Below are 23,688 nucleotides of genomic sequence, written 5' to 3' on the forward strand. Positions count from 1 at the left end.
TTCAACTCCGTAGTCTCGTTAGTATAAGCAAGGACGGACGCGTGCCTGCAACGCCGCCAGCAACTCTGAATAGAGTGTGGAGTCTTTGGCACCGACCGAGTTCACTCGAGTAAAGGAAAACAATCATAATAAGCGGGAGAGGAACCGTCGTGCAAGTGTGTGTGTTGCTCCGGGGTTCGGAGAGAGAATGTTTCCTCGCGGAAGGAAGCTTGGAAGGAAGATGTCACGAAAATAACCGAGTCAGAGAAAGAGTGAGAGTGTCTCGTAGGAGAGGTAGGCAAGGCTAGGACGTCGTGTGGTTTTAACACAACGCAACGGGAGTAGTTCAGACAGGAAACTTCGAACGGAGCGAAGTTTATCGAGAAATACTAAGAGAGAGAGAGAAGGGTAGAGGAGAAGAAAGGAAGAGAGAGTGAGAGAGAGAAATATCAAGCTCAAGAAAAGCAAAGAGAGAATCGAATAGTTGTCCGTCCTGAGCTGTGGCGTTGAGGTGACAGTTCTTCGCGGTGGAATTTATGGTGGTTTTCGAGCGAGTGTAGGCTCCGTGGTGCGTGGAGTGAAGTGGAGTCAAGGTGAATTAACGTCTAGGATAAAATCGAGTCCAAATCAGCTGATTAAAAATGCCGGGTTTAATAGCAGTGAGTGAATTCGTCGAAGAGACTAGGGAGGATTACAACTCCCCGACGACGTCCACCTTCGTGTCACGAATGCCCCAGTGCAGACAGACCATCACAGCATTGGAGGAGGTTAGTAGATATACTGCTATATAATATAAATTCTTCCAATAATTAATTCATACAATCTCCTTTCAGTTCCACCTACTCTTTTGTTTCCTACTCCTCTTGCGATGTCCCACTACATACTGTAGTAACCTTACCGGGCGTCCTGAATACTATCGACTGTTTCCTCAGGATAGCGTAGGTGTTTTGCTTAGGTTGGTTGCGTACCTATGCCATTAAAGGCATTTCCGTGGGATTCCCTAGTGTAAACTAAGCTGACCCGTGCCCTAAGCACTGTATAGGAATTTCCTAACGACGTTGCCCTAGGATACCGCATAATTCTTTCATCGGACACATAATGCCTTCAGTTCAAAAGTATAATGCGCATTTTTTTATTAACAGGAATTTTTTTTATTTTTCTCTACGAACTCTTTCAATCACATACTGCGATCGATCGCCACCGCCGGTTTTACACTAGCACTGTCAAGAGGCGATATATCAGCGATGCGTGCAGTATAGCAAATGCGGTTCCTCGTATCACAACCACTGAGGAAAAGGATGTGCACCAGGAAGTTCAGAGTGATAAAGGAAAAAAAAGAAGGGTAGTCATGTCGATTAATAGAATGGGAAGGAAAGGAATGCAAGGAGGTGGAGCACACGATCGTATTTCTGTGACGCGCGGTGCAACCTCGAGGGCTGCGTCGTCACGACTTTTTGTTTACCACGCTAAAAACAGACTTTAAAGAGCCCACGCATGAAATTGGAACGCGCCGACTAGGATCGTCCGAAACGAATTGCTATACAAGCCCTTACGAGTCTCCTCCCAGCTATTAAGACAATGACGTGCAATGTCTGCCATAGTATAATACTGCATCGGGAATCAGGAGGACTGCTGTAACATTGAGAAACGTCATACGTTTGTTCATTCGGTAAAAAGATAATTGCTTGCTAAAGAAACCTCATAAATTTGACACAAGTATATATACATTATAAGTACCGTTAAGCAGTTCTGCTGTGTAGGTGTGTTAACTATGTTTCTGCACGGTACGGTACTCAATGTAGAACTGCCAATTTTTTCCAGCCAAGTATTCCGTAGACGAAACTCGAGCACGCAGCTTTTAATAAGGTCTCCTGTCTTAGAACGCGTGCTATTCCTGTACGTCGTCCAGGAAATGCCACTGGGTAATTTTCCCCGTCTCGTTTATATTCCGTACTCTTCCGGTACCGTAATAACCGATGACTTCAACCAGGGCGATATATCCGGTTTTCGAGTGATATCCATGAATATTTTAACGAACGAATATATTTTACTTATCCTAAAGTGGTAAATCTCCTAAATGGGAGATGGTCTCCATTAACATCTATCCATCTATCGATACGTCACTCATAGTGCTAATCCAGCCGGGTTGACCCACCTCCAAGAAGAAGAGGTTGCTGGTTGCCACCATTCCGTATAGAAGATTGCGCGAATGGCTGCCGCGTTCTCGCCGAGCGAGTCTATTTAAAAGTGGGCCCGTTTATTTTCGCCCTCGCAATGGCCTTCGCAGATTTTCGCGTATGTACAGATATGCATTTACGTCTACGTGAACGTGCTCGGTAGTCGGACGATGACGCAGTTTCCTCCTCGTCATTGACATAAGAGGGAAAGAGAAAGACATAAATCCCATCCGACGTCACGGAGCGCATTTAAGAAGCCACAAGTGTCTCATGCCATTAGCGCTCTGCGTGCTCGCTTTAGGTTTAACCTTCACGTTGCATCCCGTCGACAGTTGTTGGGACGGAGTGGCCCTTTGGCCTTACAAAAAAGAAAACATATACCAAATGCCAAGACGCTAGGAAACTACTCGGAGCTCCTTCAGTGGAATTTATTTAGATTCAATAAAGTCGAGGTGGATCGCGCGACACGTCGCACACGCGATCGATGTCGATAATTGCGAACCGACCGAGCATCTACGTGACGCTTTTGCATCCTCCCCTCTCTCTCTCTCTCTCTCTCTCTCTCACTCACTCTCTCGCTCTTCTCTGCATATTTTGCAGCCTACTCTCTCGCTCCGCTGCTCCCTTGTTCTCTGTCTCACTTGCTCTCCTCTATTAGTCTTCGGTGTGCCGGTTTTCACTCACTCTCTCGCTCTTCTCTGCAATTGCGAACCGACCGAGCATCTACGTGACGCTTTTGCATCCTCCCCTCTCTCTCTCTCTCTCTCTCTCTCTCACTCACTCTCTCGCTCTTCTCTGCATATTTTGCAGCCTACTCTCTCGCTCCGCTGCTCCCTTGTTCTCTGTCTCACTTGCTCTCCTCTATTAGTCTTCGGTGTGCCGGTTTATGTCAACTATGGCCGAGCCGAGTTGAGATCTTTTTTTTCAGGCGTCGTCCACACCACTTATTTCTCTCTGCTTTTCTTTTTTCCCCTTCGTCTCTTCCCAGAGTAGAGAAACTAGAGGAAAAAAAAAAGAAAAACGTAAACGTAATTGGGTCAATCCCCCATTTGTGGCAAGTCCTCCAGAGTCCAACGATCCACGAGTAAGGATGACTTAACCTTCAAATGAACGAACTTAAATCGTTCCGAGTCGACTAACGAGCTCGTTTTCGCGTAGCGAGCGGAAATACTTGCGAATATTATGCTTCGTTACGAGAGTCGTTAGGTTAGGTTACATTAACGTTAACTTCGAAAGGTTTCGTTACTCTTCAATCCTATCCCCGTATTATTGGCCGAGTGACGTTAAGGGCTCGTACCTTGTATTCCGGCGAAGGCTAATTAATAATTTGCATTGCAGATGGCGCAGCTCGCGGTCGATTACTTTTTTCGGTCGCAACGCCGACTTAATAAAAACGACACGTCGTTAGCGCGGCGTAATAACCTTCTACCCCGTAACTTCAGGAGCTTCTTGGCGACTCACAATAAAACGGTCATTATTTTGACTCTGCAGTTAACATTTTGCTAATTGCTTTGCATTTTGTATTTTAAGCATCCGTTTGCGTAAAGCAATGATTCACGATGAATCTGTGAAAAAATTTCTTAGCAAAACAAGATTAACGACTGTCCTTACTTTTTCTCCCTTTACCTATTCAATATTAAATGTTCCACAACTCCGCGACTGCCGAACTGACCGGGTGAAGTTTCATTTGCGTCTTTTTAGAAAGACAAATCGTCAATAATAATGTTAGAGAATTTAAAATTGTACAAAAGTTATTACAGCCATTAAAAGTGGCAGCTCTGGTATGACGTACCGATTCCTCGTGCAGTCTACGCATGTCGCATTTTTCAGTGCGTCTGGCTGCAAGTTAAAAAAGAACCAAGTGCTAATTCTTTCCATTACAATACAGTGATTTGCCCTGTCTTATCTGTAGTTTATAATTAGGTATTCCGCGACTGTTTCACACCAAGAGATAACGTACATCGAGTTTGTCTATTACACACCGGGTGGTCGACTTTCACGTCTGCGGTTCGCACCAGGAAAGAGAACCAAGAATAATATGTTCGCCTGTCGTTTTCCTTAGTTCCTGTTGATTTGCCGTTAAAAAATCTTACGCGAAATTAGGCGAGGTCAGTGTCATTAATTTTCTTGACGCAACGCGACCTCGCATTGCGCGCCCATGACGTTTGGAAAAGCGTGAGGAAAAGTAATGCGAATCCCCCCATGAATAAAGGATTTTCCTGAGAGAAAGCCTTGATCCTTTCTATCTTTTTCCTTTTTTCTTTTCACATTGACACGTCAGCCGAGTGGTTCTGCGTTCATCATCCATGCTTGGGTACAATGCGTCGGGGAACAATTGCATCCGTTGGCACTGGAAGGCAGCAGCTGTCAAAACCGTCCTGCATTGTTTTCAGAGGCTATCAATGCCCGTACCTTCTCTCTCTCTCTCTCTCTCTCTCTCTCTCTCTCTCTCTCTCTCTCTCTCTCTCTCTCTCTCCCACTCGGCTATAGACGTACTATAAGATTCGTATCCATTATACAGTCTGCGTTGCCGTTCGAAACGATGTTGGACAAAACGACGTCGCAAACGTCACGAGGGACGGACTATTGTTTTTGGAGAGTATTTCTCGTCTTGGCCCAGTCGTCGTCGGCTTGACAAGGGCACGGCCCGACGGAGCCTGGCACTTTCCTTCGAGTGCAGTTTATTCTTTCACCAGCCGTAGGAAGAGCAGCCAACCACTCGGACGGTGTTCTTCGAGCGTTAGGAGTCACGCATTGTGCGTTCTGTGGTATCCCGCTACCTCTATCATTATTATTATTCTTCTTGCTTTCGTTCTATATATTCATTCACGCACTTTAATAATCGTTTACACGGGAAAACGTGTGCAGAGTGTCGACACGCGACACGATGGGAACCGCGCTGCAATTAATTGCCCTTTGTGAACGCACCTTATCATAAGTGCTCCACGTGGCTTTGTGGCAAAGATAATTGTGGTCGGAGGGTCTCATTAGCACGTGCTAGTGAAAGGGTAGCCATTACGTCCTCCTGTATCGCCTTATTGTACATTTTACTGTTTCCTCTGATTACTTTTCTCTCGCGTCTTACCTGGGAAAGGCGTCCTCGAAGGGAGCTCAGACGATCAGGCGACCAGCCGGTCAGCCGGTCAGTCGGCATTTGCCAATAAAGTGCACCCAGCAGATGCAACTCGAAGGCGACCGAGTCGAATGTATTCTCGATGCAGAAAATAAAAAGAAATGGCAGCGTACCAAGGGGTCAGGCGTTATCGGCAGTTGCACAGGCATCGAAGTCGAGTGCCAATTGGGAGCAGATGATTCAGAATGCGTGGCTCTAGCACTGCAGTCGCGGCCGAAAGGTTCACGTGGTCCAGCCGCACGGATGCAGGTGAAGTGCACGACATTGTCGTCGTGGCAGTGCAATTTCATCAGCCCGGCACCTATTTCGACAGACGATAGACGGCAGACACTTGGCAGCCATTTGCCCAGCCTCGCGATCAGCTGTGGACCAGTTCGGCATAGAGCGACGCGCCCGCGTAGCTTCCCACCCAGCGGCTGTCTCGGAGTTTCGAATATCTTTTTCCCTCCTCCGGCTGTAAATTAATCGGCGCGTTTGAACTGTGACACGGTAGATAAGAGACGACGTATCTTTGCCGTTTCTCGTATCAGAGATCAAAAGGAGTTTCGTCGGCGCGTCGTACCCAGTCGTACTTCTCGCAAATTCGTCGCTCGCGATTGATTTTCTTTTTAAAAAGATCATCCTGCCTTCTGCGAATTTTCATTAAGTCTCTTTTCTTTCACGTGGCGTCTGTACAGTCGACATTGAAATGATTTTGAACCTTCTAATTGGACCGAAGGAATGCGCCGGTCGCAATTCTCCAAGAACTTTGGTGAGTTTCAACGTGTGTCACGTGCATTTTTCTCTTTTACTTTCTTTTCCCATTGTTCCCTTCTCCCGTCAACGTCACTCGTTCCTCGATAATGTTCCTTGTTCCAAGTTCCACTCGGGGAAATTGCGGACCAGGGCTCCTCGTCCGGGAGGCAGGGCTTCTTCGCGAGGGAACAGAGAAACAGAGGGCTTTCGATGAAACGCTGTGTCGTTGCTATCGAACTTCTTCAGTTCAAAGGTTGGACGTTCGATGCGCCATTCTGGACTGAAGCGGAGGAAAGTGGAACTAAGTAAGAAAAAGCAAAGTGTGCAGAGGGGAAACTGAGACAGATAGGCTACTCGATACTCGAATCCCTTAGGATAGGATTATTGGCAACCGCACGGGAGGTTAAGAGGTGCCTGGCGTCGCGACGCCTCTTGGCGCACCAGACGTAAGGGTAACAGTATGCCGGATAGTCTTGATCCACAATTAGCAGTTTATGGCGAGGAAGGCGACGCCTCGTATAGTGCCTTAGCCAGTAAAACCAGTGAGCGGCTATGCAGCTCGACTTGGGTCTCTTGGGTCTCTTGGGTCTCGCTGATCTTGATACGATTTCACTAGGCACTATAAAGATCTTTTAAAAAGCAGCACAAACAGCCGCGATCCTAGCGGACATAAAGTTCAACTCGCCTTCGGATGGTCTCAGCTCTCGGTCGACCTCGACGTTACCTTGGATCGCACTGGCACCTTCGTATCACGAATCTCTGCACGTTTGACGCATACATAATTATGTCATACATCCGAGGAACGTGTAAAATTTTAAACAGGAAGTTCCCCGTGTATCACCCTGTAAATTGGCACTGCGAAGCTGCGTCACTGCCGTACGGCAATAGTGGAGGCTGTAGGTAATAAGAGGCGTACGTGCGAGAGTGTATGGCGTCCGTAGGACACTATGGCGGTCACGTGGCTGCGTGGTAATTCCTTACGTAAAATGCGTACAGGTGAAATGCTTGGTTATGCAAGGCCTCGAATTCCTAGAGCTGCCAGTTTCCAATCTGATCGTCCGAGTGCTCCTGGGTGATACTGTATATAGCAGAATCGATTTACGATTCGGTTTCTCGAATCTGAAAGTAATTATCGCTCGTCGTTAATTAAGCCTTCGAAATTTCCGGCGTCGCGACGACTCTGCAGACTCTGCGAACTTTCAAGATTTCCGACATTGAATTTCGATCGAAGCTTCGGGATCTCGTCAATTGAAATCGGGACTGTCAATGAGTTTGACAGTCCTGACATGGCACGTTCTCTGAACTCCTTGGAGCCAGTACCGTCACAGAAGAAAATTTTCTTGAGCCAGCTCGAAGGAGACGGTTCCTCTGACACGTGGACGTCGAGCGTTGGGTTTTCCCATTAGTCGAGTCACTTGTAAGAAACTGAGGAATTATTTTGACTTTTTAATTTTAATCTGGAAAATCCATTGGAGTAAATTTGAAAATTGGTTGGCTGATAGTCTATGTGGTTTCGATGGACCCTGGATTTATCGTTCTGCCAATAAAAATGATAAGAGAATCCTCCGCTCGATAAAGTACACGCTGATAAGAGATATACCGTGCTACCGAGGGAATGCATTAACTTTGACTTTTATTATTACCCACTTTATCGAATTAACACATTCGTTTGTTCTATTCTTTCAGACGCTGGACTTTGACAGAGATGGGCTGACTAAATTGAAGAAGGCCATAAAGGCCATCCACAATTCCGGAAACGGTGAGTCCGATCATTAGTGTGGACAATCGTCAAAGTAAAAGATGTGCCAGGCAAAGGGATTGCAATCGATTCCAACTTGCAACTTATTCCACTCCGTTCCACTCTATTCCTCTTCCGATCATCCAATTTCAAATTCGTTCATCGACGACACTCGCCGTGCCCACAGCACCCTGGACGATTAACGTCGTCTTCTTGGTCTTTTGGGTTCTTCTGGGTGGACGGGCTCGTTCATCGGTTACGCCCAATAGATTGGATACAATATATAGTATATACAGATAAATAAACTGGGCGAGAGAGAGAGAGAGAGAGAGAGAGAGAGAGAGAGAGAGAGAGAGAGAGAGAATCTGAAGCATCGTAGTGTTTTCGATTAACCGCAGACTCGTATCGCAGTCTGACGCCTGGAGAACTCGTGCCCCATGATTCCGTCGATTCCGCTCTTCCGCTTCCGGCTGCTAGTTCAACCGGAAACCGACTGATGCCCGTTTCCTTGTCCCGGAAGGGTCGAGTCTCTCCTCGTTTATATTTCCAAAGCCTCCTGCGGAGGTGCGCTGCTGCGCATGATGTACATATAAAAATAATAATCGTTTCCTCGATGTCGCCTTTCCTGCTTGCAATACATTTAAAACAGGCAGAACAGGCAGAACAGGCAGCCATGTGGCGGGAGGAAAAATTGGCATGGCTCGGCCGGCTACACCCGTTCGACGAGACGACCGTTTAAACGTGACATCGCACATGGGAATTATAATCATCCGTCAATCAACCTTGTGTTGTCAATCTCATCTCTAGCTAACCTAACGACAGTAAAGATAAAGTTACTTTTATATATAAAAGATATACTTTGTAACGTGACGTCAGGACGACGCATTACAAAAGCCCCGCACCAGACGGCACGGCAGTGTCTCCGGCCTCCATCTCCAAGGAGTTCGTTGGTTACAGAAATTCGGAGATTTCGTGGTGAGTTGCGGTGCGGCGTTATCCGGCGTTATCCTTGGCGTGCGAATCGCGTTCGTTAAAGTCTTATCGGTGAGATTAGTCTAGCCAAAGTGTAATCGCGGTCCGGTACAAAAGAAATTCCATTGTCGGTAGCACTATCAGTGCTCACCCGAAATAAACCTTTTGATTATTCCTTATCGCAATGGGAGGCAACGCGACGCGCGACCATTTTTATGTGACAGAGTCTGGAGATGCCTATTTCTGGAATCAAGAAGAATTAAGAAGAAAGGCAAAATATGGTAATAAATTTCTCACAGGATACTCAGGGTGTATATTGTATATTTGACTTCACGGGGTGTAAAGACGCGCGGAGTGTGTGCGTGTAGCCTGACAGGCTAAATATTCTGCAGTATAGCGTTTATACTTGTATATTGGAAGGACGTGCAATGGTCGTCAGTTCGTCAGCCAGCAGGCAGACAAATCGATTTTCCTGGCGCCTCTTGGCTTTCGTTCCTTCATTTTGAACTGGCAGCAACTGGCAGGTTCGACCCAACCTAAGCGCGACGACCTTTTGCTCCTGTGACTCTCGAGTGCGACGGAGGTTAGGTTGGATTTGGAGGTTAGGACGAGCATGATTTTCACGGATCCCCATATCCCCACCTCACTCCCATATACTGTTTTCAACTGTTATCGTAAACTCTCTGCTCTATTGTCGGCGAGCACAATGCCTGTACAATGGCTGTTTAAGGTCTTTTATTTAATTTTCTCTTCTTCTCAAGAATCTTGACTGACGCCGGTTACTTTTCCACTGCAGCGTTTGGCGCGTGTCCCACAATGGGCCGCTTGCCCCTCTCTCTCTCTCTCTCTCTCTCTCTCTCTCTCTCTCTCTCTCTCTCTTTCTCGTCTCAGGAGGCTCTCCTCGAGCACCGCCACTTAACGTACACCGCCAGGTATATCTCCAATGTGTCCCAGCAAGACTCTCGCAACTCTAGGCGCATCCCGGATTACGGAGTAGATCGACGTGCCTGACAATGGACCCTCGGGAGCAGTCGATCTCCCTGATACACCAGACGGTCCTTTCCTCTAGGAACGTGGCAGTTTATTCTTTTTCGCTAAATGCACTTCCTTCGGCAATTCGCTTTTACAGTAACGAATATTTGGAAATTATCGTCCCTGTTAATTCACCTGGAAAGTCAAAGATCAGAGAGAAGCGCAAATTGTGGATAATGAGTAAAAATGAGTAAAAATGAGTTAAAAGGGAAAAAAAAGATGAAATACCTCGAGCGATCCAATCATTCGAAATTTCGAGGACGGTCGGCCCAGTCGGTGCAATTGGTGCAATTGGTGCAGTTTCAGTCCGACACATCCAACCATCACTTTCTTTTATTTAATTTGGTTTCCCTCTATACCCGCAGCCAAGCGAGCACTTACAATTAGTTACGGTAGGAGGATCGTGATGCACAACTGCACCAGGAGCGACTCCAGCGATGCACCGGAGCTTGGACCGTTTTCCACTGATGAATCAGTCGATCGAAAGTGACGGTTTCATTGCTGTGAATCATCGGCGATATATCTAAATGGAGATGCACCTTCAGGCGAGGCATACTGATGCATCATTCTTCTTTCAATTACAGCTCACGTGGACAACGAGGTGTACCTGGGCAGAGCGTTGGAGAGGCTCGGCGATGCGGCACTCAAGGAACAGGAACCGGATATCGGTGCTGCTTTCCTTAAGTTTGCTGTGGTCACCAAGGAGCTTAGCGCCCTTATGAAAACACTGGTAAAATATCTCATGACTTTTTCATCTCGTAGATTAGATTTATCCTAGATGACGCATCTACTTAGAGGACCTGGTGCTGTTAGTGCCCTAGAGCGTCCAGCAGCGACGCCGGAAGCGGCGGCACTTTATTGATCTGCAGGCGTGGAAGGAGTAAACCGGAAGTGCTCGCTCGAGCCCGCAAGTAGAATTTTCCTTGAATTTTCTTGAGGCTACTTTCTTAATTCGCTGCATCGTGACGCGATGCAGCTTCGTATTTCTCTCTTCTTCTTTCACCCTCTTGAGAAAGAATCGGGAGGCCGGATAGTCAGGATGGACTCCGGAGACGGCTTCCTTCGATCCTCCGGAAGTCATTCTCCTTGTCCTCCTGTGCGGGACCTTGAGCGGGAGGATCCTTGGCCCAGATTCGTAAGACGCGGCCGACCACGCCTCGACCTGGACTGCATTCGTCCTGCCCAGGAGGGAAAATAATCGATCGGTCACGGTGTATCGCGATAAATTAAACTCTTCTTCCTACGGCGATTCTGCCTTAGACCAGCCGCCAATTTTTCAAAGTCCGCGAGGCGCATCCCTATGATAATATCGAGCTCCTTTCTATTACATATAATCTCGTATGTCAGTAAAAATCAATAAAAGGATAAAAGGACCTTTTCTTATGCGTCCCATACGCAGGGATCGACTTTACTTTTTTGGTTATTTCTCTTGCATATACCGTATAACAGCATCCTTTCCCTAGGAAGGATTTCCTGGAAGGATCGTTTCTCCTGCCCTCTTGTAATTATTTTTTATTCGATTCTTCTGCGCGTCTCGCTGATTATACTGTTGGCGTCCCGACGCATTCTGCGTTTCAGGGAATAACTATAAAAAGTATGGGGTCATCCTCCTCCCTACGATCGATGGGGGGCTCCTCCTCCTGTCTCTCATTGAATAAAAGCCTGTCTGCCTAGGAAACTGCTAGCGTAAACGTGAGTCATCCGTGGACTGTTGTGTAAGTTTGGGGCTCTGTATCGAGATGAGCTACCCTTATGCACCAGAAACAATTTCCCATAAGATATCGAGCATGAGTCATCTCCACATTGTTGCCCGTTTGTGTCCTTCATCCTCGTGGATTCCTCATAAATCTCTGTCATCGTGCTGGATGATGCTGTAACCACCTTATATGGTACATAGACGGATACCGTATACTCCAGAGGTTTAATGTTCTTGATAAGAACTGAACAGTGTCCTTGGTCTTTTTATTGAGATTTACAATATTTTCTTATTGGCATTGCATAATTTTCGTTCACTTATGATTTATCGTCCCAAGTCGAAATGACACCCCCTGTGATTTCAGATGCAGAACATAAATAACATAGTGATGTTCCCGCTGGATTCGGTGCTTAAGGGCGACTTGAGGGGTGTCAAAGGTGATCTTAAGCGACCCTTTGAGAAAGCCTGGAAGGACTACGAGGCGAAATACGCAAAAATCGAGAAGGAAAAGAAGCAGCACGCTAAGGAGGCTGGCCTCATCCGCACGGAAGTGACACCTGCCGAAATAGCCGATGAAATGGAAAAGGAGAGAAGGTTGTTTCAGCTGCAAATGTGCGAGGTCTGTGTCATAGGTCGTTTGCTCGTTCGTCGTGTTATCGATTTTACTGTGCAGTCTTAATTATAAAATTTTGGATCTTTCATGTCGCCGCGCAGTACCTCATAAAAGTCAATGAAATTAAAACGAAGAAAGGCATCGAGCTGCTACAGCATCTAGTCGAGTATTATCACGCGCAGACCAAGTAAGTCAAGCACTCGTAATTTTCCATTAACTCCAAGGACCTCAAATGCGATACTATAGACTTTTCGATCTTTCCACGCTCTAGTTACTTTCAAGATGGTCTCAAGACAATCGAACACTTTGGATCTTACGTGGCTGACCTTAGCATCAAGCTGCAGAAGATTCGGCAAACCCAGGACGAAGAGAGGAGACGACTCACCGAGCTTAGAAGCCTTCTGAGAAGTTCGGGATGCGATAAGGAAGTAAGAGAAGTTAGACACGTAGTCCTTGTACATTCACTTCCAATTCGTAGCACATCGCGAACCTCTAGGTTCTAAGTAAAACGTGAATTCGTTAAGTCTTCCGTTAAACCTAAACTTTCCAATCATTTGATTTTATAGCTAAATGCAAATGCGAGTGCAGGTTATTCTTTGCATCAACTTCAAGGGGATAAGCAACACGGTGTGACGCGTTCAGGTCATCTCTTGAAAAAAAGCGAAGGAAAAATGCGGAGGGTCTGGCAGAAGAGAAGGTGCGCGGTTCAGGCAGAGGGATATCTGGACATCTGTCACGCGGATGAGAACAAACCGCCAACCAGGGTCAATCTATTAACGTGCCAAATAAAGCTGGTACCCGATGACAAGAGGGGTTTCGATCTTATAAGCTGTACGTTTTTTTTTGTGTTTTTAATTTCAACGAAACAGACGTTTTGTTCAATACGCCTAATCGAACAAATAATACCTATGATACCTATTTCTATATAGACAATCGAACGTACCACTTTCAAGCGGAAGACGAAGCAGATCAAAGGGCCTGGATGTCCGTTTTAGTTAATTGTAAGGAAAGAGCTTTGCTCAGGGCATTTGATGCTAGTGGCAAGGCTGAAGCGGGCCAAGGAAATCCAAGTTTGGTGGAATTACAGCAAGCTGTAATACGTTGCGTTATGCGACTACCTGGCAACGATCAGTGTTGCGACTGTTCCTCCCAGAATGGTACAGTTCACATATACGAACGTGCATAGCTCGTACACATTGCTATTTTACTATCCCTTTAGATTCGAATGAAATTAAAGCTTTTGATTATTTTTTGCAGATGCTACGTGGTTGTCCACGAATTTCGGTATAATAGTCTGCATAGAGTGCAGCGGTATACACAGGGATCTTGGTGTCCATATATCTAGAATACAGTCATTGACATTAGACAACGTAGGAACCGCCCAGTTATTACTCGCCCGATATATGACCAATCAAGCATTCAATGAAGTGATGGAGGCGACGTTACATCACAATTTGAAACCATCGCCGACGTCCACCATGTAAATTAGCTCATTATCTAATATGACTCGTGATTCCAGATAGACTCTTAACTGTCATTGATATAATACGTGATTTGTGTCAAAGGGAGGAGAGATACGAATTCATAAGAGCGAAATACGTCGACAAGAGGTACGTCATGAACACCTGTGCCGATGAACGGGATCTCCTCTCCGATTTGGAGCACGCTGTCAACAATAGAGATCTCCAACAGCTGCTGCAAGTTTATGCGGAGAACGTGGACTTGGCAGCTCCACTCCCAACTTCGGTACAGTCTCAACGATTCGAAAAAAAAAGCTATAATAAAAAGTTCATTATGATTGCTTTGAAATAACATCAATGATTTCAGGATATTGGAGAAACTGCATTGCATCTGGCTGTTCTACGTGAAATGGGTAGTAGTCTTCACATTGTCGACTTCCTAGTGCAAAATATGCCAACCGGGAGTATCGATAGAACTACTATAGACGGTGAAAGTGCATTACATCTCTCTGCGAGACATGACAGGGCAGAAGCTATGAAGTTACTCCTAAGAGCTGGTGCGGATCCAACACTTCGCAATAAGCAAGACAAGACACCATTAGATATTGCTCAGGATATGGGGCACCACACGTGTAAAGAATTGGTTAGCTACATGATGACATCATTTCCTAATTTCTGTTATCAAGGAATTCTACAAGATGGTGTGTAATAAATATTTTTTTTATACAGCTCAGTCATGCTCTCCAGAGACAGAAAACACTCTTCGATAATGTCAATATCGATTGGAATTTATCTCATGACGAAGGCTCCACAGACTTTTCAGATGATGAAACCATCATAGAAGATAGAGTGAGTGTAATTGAGTATTGCGCAAGTCCGTTGGGTATTTTATTTCAATTGCAAATTGTAAATATTCTTAATTAATGTGCAGAATGGGTGTTTAACACCTGAGAAAAAATCACGAAGCAGACCGCCATCCTATGCTGGCGGAGGTGGTACCGGACCTGGCGATTCGCCTGTAACTTTACGAAGTCGAAGTAGCACATGTGACAGTTTACAAAGTGGTTCCTCACCAGGATCATCTTCGAATAGACAACAGATGCCACCACCAGCTTTGCCACAGGCCAGAAAGCCTGTTGTCGGTGAGTATCCGCTACTAGTAGCAGAAAAATGGTTTAGGCTAATATGTAATTTTTCTATAATTTTGTTTTAACAGTTCCAGCATCAATAGCACCAGACGTTTCTATGAATATTCACGGTTCGTTGAAGAAAAGGATTGCTCCTCCACCACCACCGGGAACTGGTGGCAGTATAATGCCGTCCTCTCATTATGGAACGTTACCATCCTCAGCATCCTTAGCAGCGTCGTCCCATAGTCGAACAACCAGTGAACCCATTCTGGCAGGTCACACCTTACATACTTTACCACACTCGATAAACACCTTAAACAATCAGCACCACAAGAGATCGCCTAGTGGAGACTCATCGACGGGACACGGTAAGTTTCTTTTTCACTAGATAATTATTCTTTTATTTTCAATTTTTTTTTTTTTTTCTTCCTTTGGCCAGGCATGGACAAATCGAACAGTTCAACGCTACAGAGACCGCGAAATCCGCCTCCACCCGCACCGTCTGGTATCAATTCATCAAGGCTCAGTAACGGTCGCAGTAGTGAATCTCTGAGTTCCATGTGTTCCGATCATGGCTTGGGTAACCCAGTGCCACCACCAAGAAAGGTAAACTTTCTATTTTACATACTCAACTTCACAGTAGACTGTCCTTGGTTATGGCTATTACGGTGTTTGATTAGCGAGAGCTTCGTTTTTTATTTCTTTCTATTTTTTGTTTTTCTTTTTAAAATAACGTGCAAGGTAGTGGGACGGGCGGGGGGAAATGACCGGAGGATACATATTTTTATATTTCTCAACTACGGGGACAAATCAGGTTATATATTTTATATGTAAAATTCATAACGGTTCTGCAACCTTGTCGTGTGACATTCGCTAATTAGAGTTTTATTACTAACTATTAATAGAATTATACCCTCATTCTTACTATGTAGTACAATTAATTATCGCCGTTTGATTTTAGTTAATCATATGGGTATCAATGGTTACTTAGACAAAAGAATGGTCTAACATTACTAATATACAGTATCGTGCCTAGTGTACCTAATGATAACAATAGTGTGTCACATTTTGAATGAATTTAATATTCATTTTATTAATTTAATTTACAACATGATGCGTCTACCATTACTTCCTTGGATCATTATTTCCATTTTTATGAATATCATTATTCTTTTTTAATATAAAAACACTAAGAATATCCTTTTTCGTACACCATATATCATTGAATCTAAATTTTCTATTGAAAAAGTGTTCACGATAGACGCACAGACGATGCATGCACTTTGGAAATCATAGTGGTTTATGGTTTGTCATTAACGGTTGTTGGTACAGCGAAGGGACCGGTCCAGGCTAGAGAGCTACGCCGAGGAGCCTTCATCTTTGCTCCCAAACCTCAATCTGGTAAACATACGCCACCCCACACTATAGCATGCTACACTTGAAAATGATTTGGTACCTTTTTAGATTTTTTATCATAATTTTTTTTTACATTTATTGACTCTGATAACATCAGTGTTTTCTTATTATTGATTTTTCAATTGATGAAGAGGACTTATTATCGATAACAACTATGAGAATACTACAAAAGCAATAGTGGCTAACATAGAGAATATAACTGATTATAGAATCACTGTTGAACTTAATAACGTTTTGGATAACGAAGTCAAATCTCATTATATTTATTCTCTACTTTACTTTCTCACTAGAAATATTCATATTTTTTATATATTCTTTCTTTCGTTATGATTAAAATGGTAGTTTCAAGTGTAGCTATGCTTCGCATGGTCAGTCGTGTTGTTCGTACATACATACATTAAACTCACTTAACATTGGAAACTTTGGATATGATTTCTAGTTTATATTTATGTTTGTTCGTATACAAACAATTTAATAATTATTTGCCATTCGTACAATCTCTATAAAGATGTCTAAAGAAACATTCACACCATTTTGTTTCATTTGCTGAACTTTTCCTTTGGAGCGTACAGACTTCATTACATGTCATATTACAAATACATAGATTAATTTCTATGAACATTACCAAAGTTTCCCGTTTTTCATTTTCTTAAAGTTATCTTCCTTTAGCTGGATTGTGTGACGGAGTGCTGTATCTATTTAATTTTGGTCTTCGGCATGAGAATCCTGGGTGCTTTTACACTGCGAATAATACATGTGCAAACTTGTGTCTCTATGTTGGCACATCCTTGTCACCAAGTCAGTGATGTCAACTAAAATCTCTGTCAAAAATGTATATAGCCTCGCATGATATTTGTGTTATTGGAAATTCTAGCGCGTGTAAAACTGCTACGCAATAGACATCTCATTCGCAATAGGATATGTGTAACCACGAAATATTAAAATAAATAAAGAAAACACTGGCCAAGTATCGTCTAGAATTTCCAATAAATTCTAATAGCCCAGGGAAAAGGTATGGACATTCAAGCAATGCTTTAAAAGAACGCAATTATTATACAGAATTAATATATAAAAATTTCTTTAATAGAATTTATAAATAAACTTTCATGTCTTTTTGTCTGGTTTAATGGAATTATCATACTTGTACGTGTCCATTAACGCTTCCTCTATTGGGACAGCCGTATCTGTTTTATTCCCTTCAGCCAACGTCCTCCAATCTAAACGGATTAAGACGCTGTCGTGCGCTCTACGACTGCGAGGCTGACAACGAGGACGAGTTGTCATTCCGAGAAGGCGAAGTGATAATAGTGACCAACGAGCAGACCGACGATGACAATTGGATGGAAGGGGCCCTGGAACGTGCACCAGAGAGACGAGGAATGTTCCCGATAAGTTTCGTGCATATGCTGCAGGACTAACATTCGCTGAGCCTCAACTCACTGACAAGCGTTTCCAGTACTGCCAACTCGGTTAACGTCTCCAGTCTCGGTAGGAGAGTCTGGTCAAGGCGTTCCAAAAATTGAATCCAGATCATAGGTCGCTCAGGGACCTTATAACGGAGGATGCACTTTGACGTATAGATATCGCAGAATCGTTTCTTGGAAGATACTGCAGCATTATACTCCATTTAGCTGATGTTGATTACCGAAAGAACCGGTAGGCATCAGGCAGAGCAGACGAAACGAATCCTGATGGATCAGAATGTCTCTTGGATGACAGGATTATTCAATGTGTGACAATCTTTTTTTGAATGGAGAGGGGAGGAGGAGGGGTGGCGAAACATATACGTATGGAGAATTCATGGGATGAGAAGATTGTTTTAAAATGGTCAAATATCTGACAGCGGTTCCTCTGCATAATACGTAAAATACCGACTGGATATGCGGTTTATAAGCGATTTATAAATTGTCTCAAGTCCTGAATCGTCAAGTCATGGGAAACTTGAGATCATGCGATATTTACCCGGGTCAAAGTTCACTATCGATACATTAGAAATTTTCATTATCTATTGGATCATCGATACGGGGACGAATGTATATTCTAATTATAAACCGAAGTTAAAATGTGATATTGAATATTTCACTGCAACTTATTAGTATTATGAGAATGAACTTATTCACTAATTTTAGTATAGCGAGAAACGGTACTTGTATCTATACGCGGTCAAGTCTATGAGACTTAAGTCTCGGCCACATGCTCTCATATAATTAATCGTGAATCACAATTTAAGCCCAAGTATCGTACGCGGATTATGATTTACATTTATTTGGAGTCATGGAAAAACCTTAATTTATAAAATACTCAGCGATTATTTCAAATTGAAAATGCGCATTTAAAAGTAAATAGCCACGAGAACACGATGAGTATGAAGCGAGTATACTTGTGGAAGGTATTGAAAATTGGCAGTACCGGGATAATCCTGATAGTCGGACAGTCGACACGCGATGAGTATTATTAGGATATTTATGAGAAAAAGGAAGAGTAAAAAAGGAAGAAATTACTTTAAAGTCTTTGAAGGAGTCTGTACGTCTTTTCTAATGCCATACTATCTTAGAGTATATTATAGTGTGGAGGGAGGGGATATACGACTATCGAGAAAATTATAAGTCACTAGGTAATGTTACTCCGAATTCTATAATGTATGTGTATTAATGTATCTATTCTAAGAAAGAGTGAGACGGGTTATTCGAGATTCTCGTATCTTTCAGTATGAATCGTCAGACCAAAGAATTAAAAAACAACGTGAAACAAACGAACGAACAAATGAGTATTGCAAATATATATTGGTAAATGCAAAGAAATAATTATGTATTTGTTTCTCAGACAATTTTTTCTTTTACGTATCGTTTCCTGCATTATTTTTTTATTACATAAACTCGTGCACCTGATCGATTCTCAATAGAATCAAAGACGCAAGTCTGAACCGAGCCGATACGAAATTCAAAATTGTCTTAGGATCTGTCAAATTTTCCATTATTTTTTTGTCCTGCCGTACAGAATTGAAACGTCCCGGATAATATTATCGTCCGTGAACGTTCGACTGCTGACCGACAAAAGATGTGACTAAAATTGTATAGGGGTAAGAAAATTGAAAAAACAAAAAGGAAGGAAAATAAATGTAAACGCAATGTACATAGGAGAAGAATATTAGAGCGTTTATAGCTGTGACACTATTTCTTAATGCGTAGAGTTAATTAATAATGACACTTCCTAATATCGATTAAGCAGCAGAGGGTTGCGATCGATGATAGCCGACTGTAATTGTAAATAATGTTCTATCGTTCGAATAGTCGATCTATTCGCTTCATCATTTCCTCTCTTTCTTTATTTATGCTCCTTAAATAAAAATTGATCCCCCTTCGGTTTTATTCAATTGAATTTTTCTCTGGTGTCAACGTAACACGTATATTTAAGATATCCTTTCCCATCCATATCTTTAATTCTTTTGTTTTAGTTCAGCGATTGACTAAGTACTCTTCAGATAACTAGAAACAATTTGGTCACTCAGTTCTCGTGCAAATTAAAGAAAGGAAAAAGAAGCCACATTCATCATGACCACCCTCTACTGTGTGTGTATCGAATACGCGATAATCAACATGTATAAACGATTCAGGCAGAATGATAATGGAAGATTGTAACGTAGCGTCGATGTGTAAATAGAGATCGATGTTTATATAATTATGAATAATAAGATAAGCTAGGATAATGCGTAATGTGAAATTAAGAGCGTGTCGATATTATCTGTTACAAAGTGTAAACACTCTATCCATCGCATTTGAGCGCATACTTTTAGGCATTAGATAGACTAAGTATTTATTACTATTCTATTCTAGCTAAAAATATACCAGCTAGACAGTCAGATTAATGGAGCGCAAAACATGTTTGAAATATTTCACGAAATTATTGGCTATAGTCGTTAACATTACACTAAAGGGAAATACAGCCACGTAACGTTGATCTCTAGTTGTGAATATTTAAGATTTCCGAATCTGATCTGCTTCCTTAGAGTGTGTTTTACCATTTTCAATGGAATATTTCAAAGATATTCAGTCCCTACTTTAAAGAAAGATATATTAATATATTCAATCTTTGTATGTACCTAGTGTTCTATTATTATACATCCGAATGCTTAATATAATTCGAAAAAAACCACACATTAGCCTAGAATAAGAACGGCATAATAGAATTTAAGCATTTGTATTGCATGGACATGATACCAATATTTAACGTAACCATCACCGTTAAAATTGTGCACAAAGTCTTTTAAAAAGGAAAGTGACTCGAAAACAAGGTAAAAATAAATGCTATTTAGAGAGCTCTATATGATGCTGCTCATTATTTTTATTCAACATTCTTATACATCATTCCATTAATTCCATAAATTTAAAAGTAAACGTACCTTGACACTTCTGTCTGACGAGTCCTACTCGTCGAAAATTTGGAAGACCAGAGTCTTGATTGATCAAAACTATAATCAGGGGGTGTGATTCCTTCGACAAAGCTGTCAAGGCTCCTTACTGAGTACACCAGGCTGTCATTCTCAAACGGTTAGTACCATCCAATATTTAGACGGTAAATTTGTATAACATCTTTCGAGAAACAGAATAAGTGGTCCCGCATTTAAAACGGTAAAGAATAATATATTATTCTTGAAAAAAAACTTAACGAAAGCATACCTTCTTGGAAATTAACGTTAATTAGTTATTGTTTTTGCAAATCCAATCAGCATTAATGTTTCTCTAAGTTAAGGACACATGTAATAATACAAATGACACTTAACCAATGTTACATAATGCATAAAATTTACAAAAACGATTATTGAAATTTAGCACTGATTTGACTAGCATGAAATGCTCCAAACTCCTTAAAGGTCCTATTTTCTCTTTTCTTTATCGGCGTCGCTGTGAGAGGTCGATAGGAATTTTAGGATTTGAGGAGTTCTCTTAGATACAATTATGCACATCCACAGTGCGCTATGCATTCTTATGTAGGGCTCTTGACGTATCCATCGTAGAAAATGAGTGGTATGAAACAAGAAAGGATGGGGGGGGGAATTATAAGAGGAAACATCACAACATACAAAATTAAAAATACACTATCTGTTATACTTTATACTTCATTTATAAAATATGGAAGGACTTTCGTTACAATAAGGACATACTTTTCCTCGCGCATGTGATAAACACAACTAAGGCATATAATTATTAATACATTAATTTCGGTGCAAGTGGGATTGATTTACACTGTGTATACTTTGCAATTTTCTCTGTAAGATAATCTGCGATACAATCTATGTTATCCATTATGTATAAATGTACTACATTAATTACAACTAAAAGAAGTGCTCCAGGAAGTGATGTTGGTAGTAGTTTTGTTATAATTGGTGAGAATATTTTTAAATAATTGAAAAAAAAGTCAAATGCCACTATTAGCGTTGATCCCATTAAAGACTTTAACTTGTTAGGATGCGCTTTGTTAACAATACTTGACACAAGAGTCATGTAAAGACAAAATAAATCATATCCAACACCTAAGCGCTTTATACCTGTTATCGATTGGACGAGCTTTTTCATTAAGAGAGGCGGTATTGGATCTAAATATTTAAAAACAGTTCTCAGGCACTCCAATACCTTTTCTATATAAGGCTTTACAGAATCGTCCACCAATTCTCCTGCTGGTTCTACTTCTGTTATATCGTTGGTTTTGTCCTTTTCTTGAATGAGTTTTATAAATTTAATTGGATCTTCACGTTTTATGATTTCTGTGATACTATAGATTGTAGAATCCAAAATCATTTCCTCGCGAGTCTTAATTGTCTTCAATTCTCGTATGACTAAATATCTCTTTCGAATGTTCTCTTTGACATTATTTAAAGCATCTTTATGCTTATGCTGATGTTCGGTAGTGTGTCTTATTTCTCTGAGTTGAGCCTCATATTCGAATAATATGTTATCATCATTAGGATACATAAGTAAATTTTTTAATACTTGTTCCGGTATAATGCAGTTACCAATATACATTATGTGTTCTGATAACTTTAATACATCAGTGCCATTGAGCTTTCCATAATTTATGTAATTTTCGTTGATTGTTGGAGGATTAAATTTATATGGCAATCCGTGTATAGGTATATTATCAATTGCTATGTATATTGATATACGATTTCTAATCTCGATGTTTTGCCAACAACCACCTAAGAGGATACTAACACCTCCACTTACTGTCACATCTGTATCCCAACGGGGGTTCATTATACAATTTGGATCATCGGTAGTTTGTGATAATATTTTCTCAATATAAACTGTCGAGGAAAATCGACCACTAGGGAAGACTGGATTCATTGAGTAAATTCCTTCATAAGGCACAATCATAGTCATATTCTTCAAAGTGTTTTTAGCCAAATACTCTTGCCAATTCTTGTAGACTCTTCCTCCTATGTCAATATATGTTACATTGAGAGGTACTGTATCATATTTTATTGTATGTCTGTCTCCCTTAAAGTTTCCAACTTTAAATACCGGTATAGGATAAATGTATTTGTCAGCATTCCTTCTTGCTTGTGTAAAATATACTACATTGAATATAAGACCACAATAAATAGTGCCCTTATCATTGGAATTTTCAACAATCTTATTGTAAAGCTTCTCAGTGATATGTATTTGCTCATGATTATACGTAGATAAATGTAATCCAAAGAGGGTGTATCCAATGAAATTTTTTAAATGTTTGATGCCGTCGTTTAATGCATCAAAATAAAATGTGTGATAATCTGAGCATAGTTCATAAAAAATTTGCTGGAAATGTTTAGCTTGTTTATAAAGTAAATTCTCCTGCAAAAAAATGTCACACTATTCATATCAAACTGATTTTGTTTCAATGTGAAAGAAAATAGTGTTAATCTATAGCCCGTATTCACAGTTGGTGCTTGACACCAAGCATGGTCTTAAAACTGTAAACACACCATTTTAGTACATAGTAGGTGACTGACGATCATGTTTAAAACAAAAGCTGACTATGAATACAGGCCTATGCATCTCAAAAAAATGACTGACTTATACTGAATCATTTTAATACTGTTATTTACAAACTTTAAAGAACACAAACTTTTACTAGTTGATCATCAGGTGTTAAAGGTGTTAAAAATAGATACTGAATTCAAGCTTAAGTTCATATAATTTTAGACTGGAATAAAATACTTACCAAACGTAACTTGTCCATTTTGTTCTTAGTCAAGTTTAGCTTTAACATTCGATCGGAGTAATTGTTAAATAATTCTTCAACTTCTTCTAATTCATATTGTAAGGTAAAAGGTACTCCCTCGTAAGTATGATGTTAATGCATGTAAGATTCGTTCCACAGAAAACGGGGACGTCCCGAATCGAGACATAATAATTGTGTTCCGAAAGTGAGAAAAAAAAGCTTCTGTGTCTTTTTTTTTTAAACGATATAACTGGATATAACTAAACAGAGGCAACAATGTCAGCATAATCACAGTAACTTTCGGAACGCGGTCAAAACAAGCTGAAAAGGAAAAAAGAAAATTTCCTAGCGTCCCCCATGGGAAAATAAAGTCAAGAGGATAGGAAGCATGAAGAAGTAGGTAGATT

The 23,688-nt window shown here is 41.7% G+C and overlaps 2 protein-coding genes across 7 annotated transcripts; one reads left to right on the forward strand and one right to left on the reverse strand.

Annotated features, from left to right (window-relative positions):
• The first annotated feature begins 5 nt into the window (after positions 1-5).
• LOC107264100 (arfGAP with SH3 domain, ANK repeat and PH domain-containing protein) lies at positions 6-20,404 on the forward strand. Of its 6 annotated transcripts, none has more exons than XM_015731993.2 (17): positions 6-746; positions 7,711-7,783; positions 10,351-10,496; positions 11,827-12,081; positions 12,177-12,262; positions 12,347-12,503; positions 12,642-12,906; positions 13,005-13,232; positions 13,333-13,555; positions 13,641-13,821; positions 13,903-14,178; positions 14,265-14,384; positions 14,467-14,677; positions 14,752-15,033; positions 15,105-15,271; positions 15,998-16,066; positions 17,260-20,404. In XM_015731993.2, exons 1-17 carry the CDS (start codon positions 621-623, stop codon positions 17,497-17,499), a joined length of 3,105 nt encoding a protein of 1,034 aa, XP_015587479.1. In that variant the 5' UTR covers positions 6-620; the 3' UTR covers positions 17,500-20,404. The 6 variants fall into 6 exon arrangements, with proteins under 6 accessions (XP_015587479.1, XP_015587480.1, XP_015587483.1 ...); XM_015731994.2 differs by having other exon boundaries at positions 17,284-20,404; XM_015731996.2 differs by lacking the exon at positions 6-746 and adding an exon at positions 5,620-6,040.
• Positions 20,405-21,167: 763 nt separating this feature from the next.
• Positions 21,168-23,620, reverse strand: LOC107264103. The gene is made up of 2 exons (XM_015732006.2): positions 23,282-23,620; positions 21,168-22,911 (listed from the first exon to the last, which is right to left on the reverse strand). The coding sequence occupies exons 1-2, from the start codon at positions 23,327-23,329 to the stop codon at positions 21,286-21,288; spliced, it is 1,674 nt and encodes a 557-aa protein (XP_015587492.1). The 5' UTR covers positions 23,330-23,620; the 3' UTR covers positions 21,168-21,285.
• Positions 23,621-23,688: the final 68 nt, after the last annotated feature.

This window comes from Cephus cinctus, unplaced genomic scaffold (genome assembly GCF_000341935.2).
Source record: "Cephus cinctus unplaced genomic scaffold, Ccin1 Ccin1_scaffold0168, whole genome shotgun sequence".
NCBI lineage: Eukaryota > Metazoa > Arthropoda > Insecta > Hymenoptera > Cephidae > Cephus > Cephus cinctus.

What these genes read in the sequence shown, in the direction of transcription:
- LOC107264103 (XM_015732006.2), bottom strand. Translation starts at nt 23,329, where the DNA reads ATGTTAAAGCTAAACTTGACTAAGAACAAAATGGACAAGTTACGTTTG. An exon ending in AAATGGACAAGTTACGTTTG is followed by an intron (nt 22,912 to 23,281) that starts GTAAGTATTTTA and finishes ATTTTTTTGCAG; the next exon opens with GAGAATTTACTTTATAAACA.
- LOC107264100 (XM_015731993.2), top strand. Translation starts at nt 621, where the DNA reads ATGCCGGGTTTAATAGCAGTGAGTGAATTCGTCGAAGAGACTAGGGAG. An exon ending in GCGCCCTTATGAAAACACTG is followed by an intron (nt 10,497 to 11,826) that starts GTAAAATATCTC and finishes CTGTGATTTCAG; the next exon opens with ATGCAGAACATAAATAACAT. An exon ending in CAGTGCCACCACCAAGAAAG is followed by an intron (nt 15,272 to 15,997) that starts GTAAACTTTCTA and finishes TTGTTGGTACAG; the next exon opens with CGAAGGGACCGGTCCAGGCT.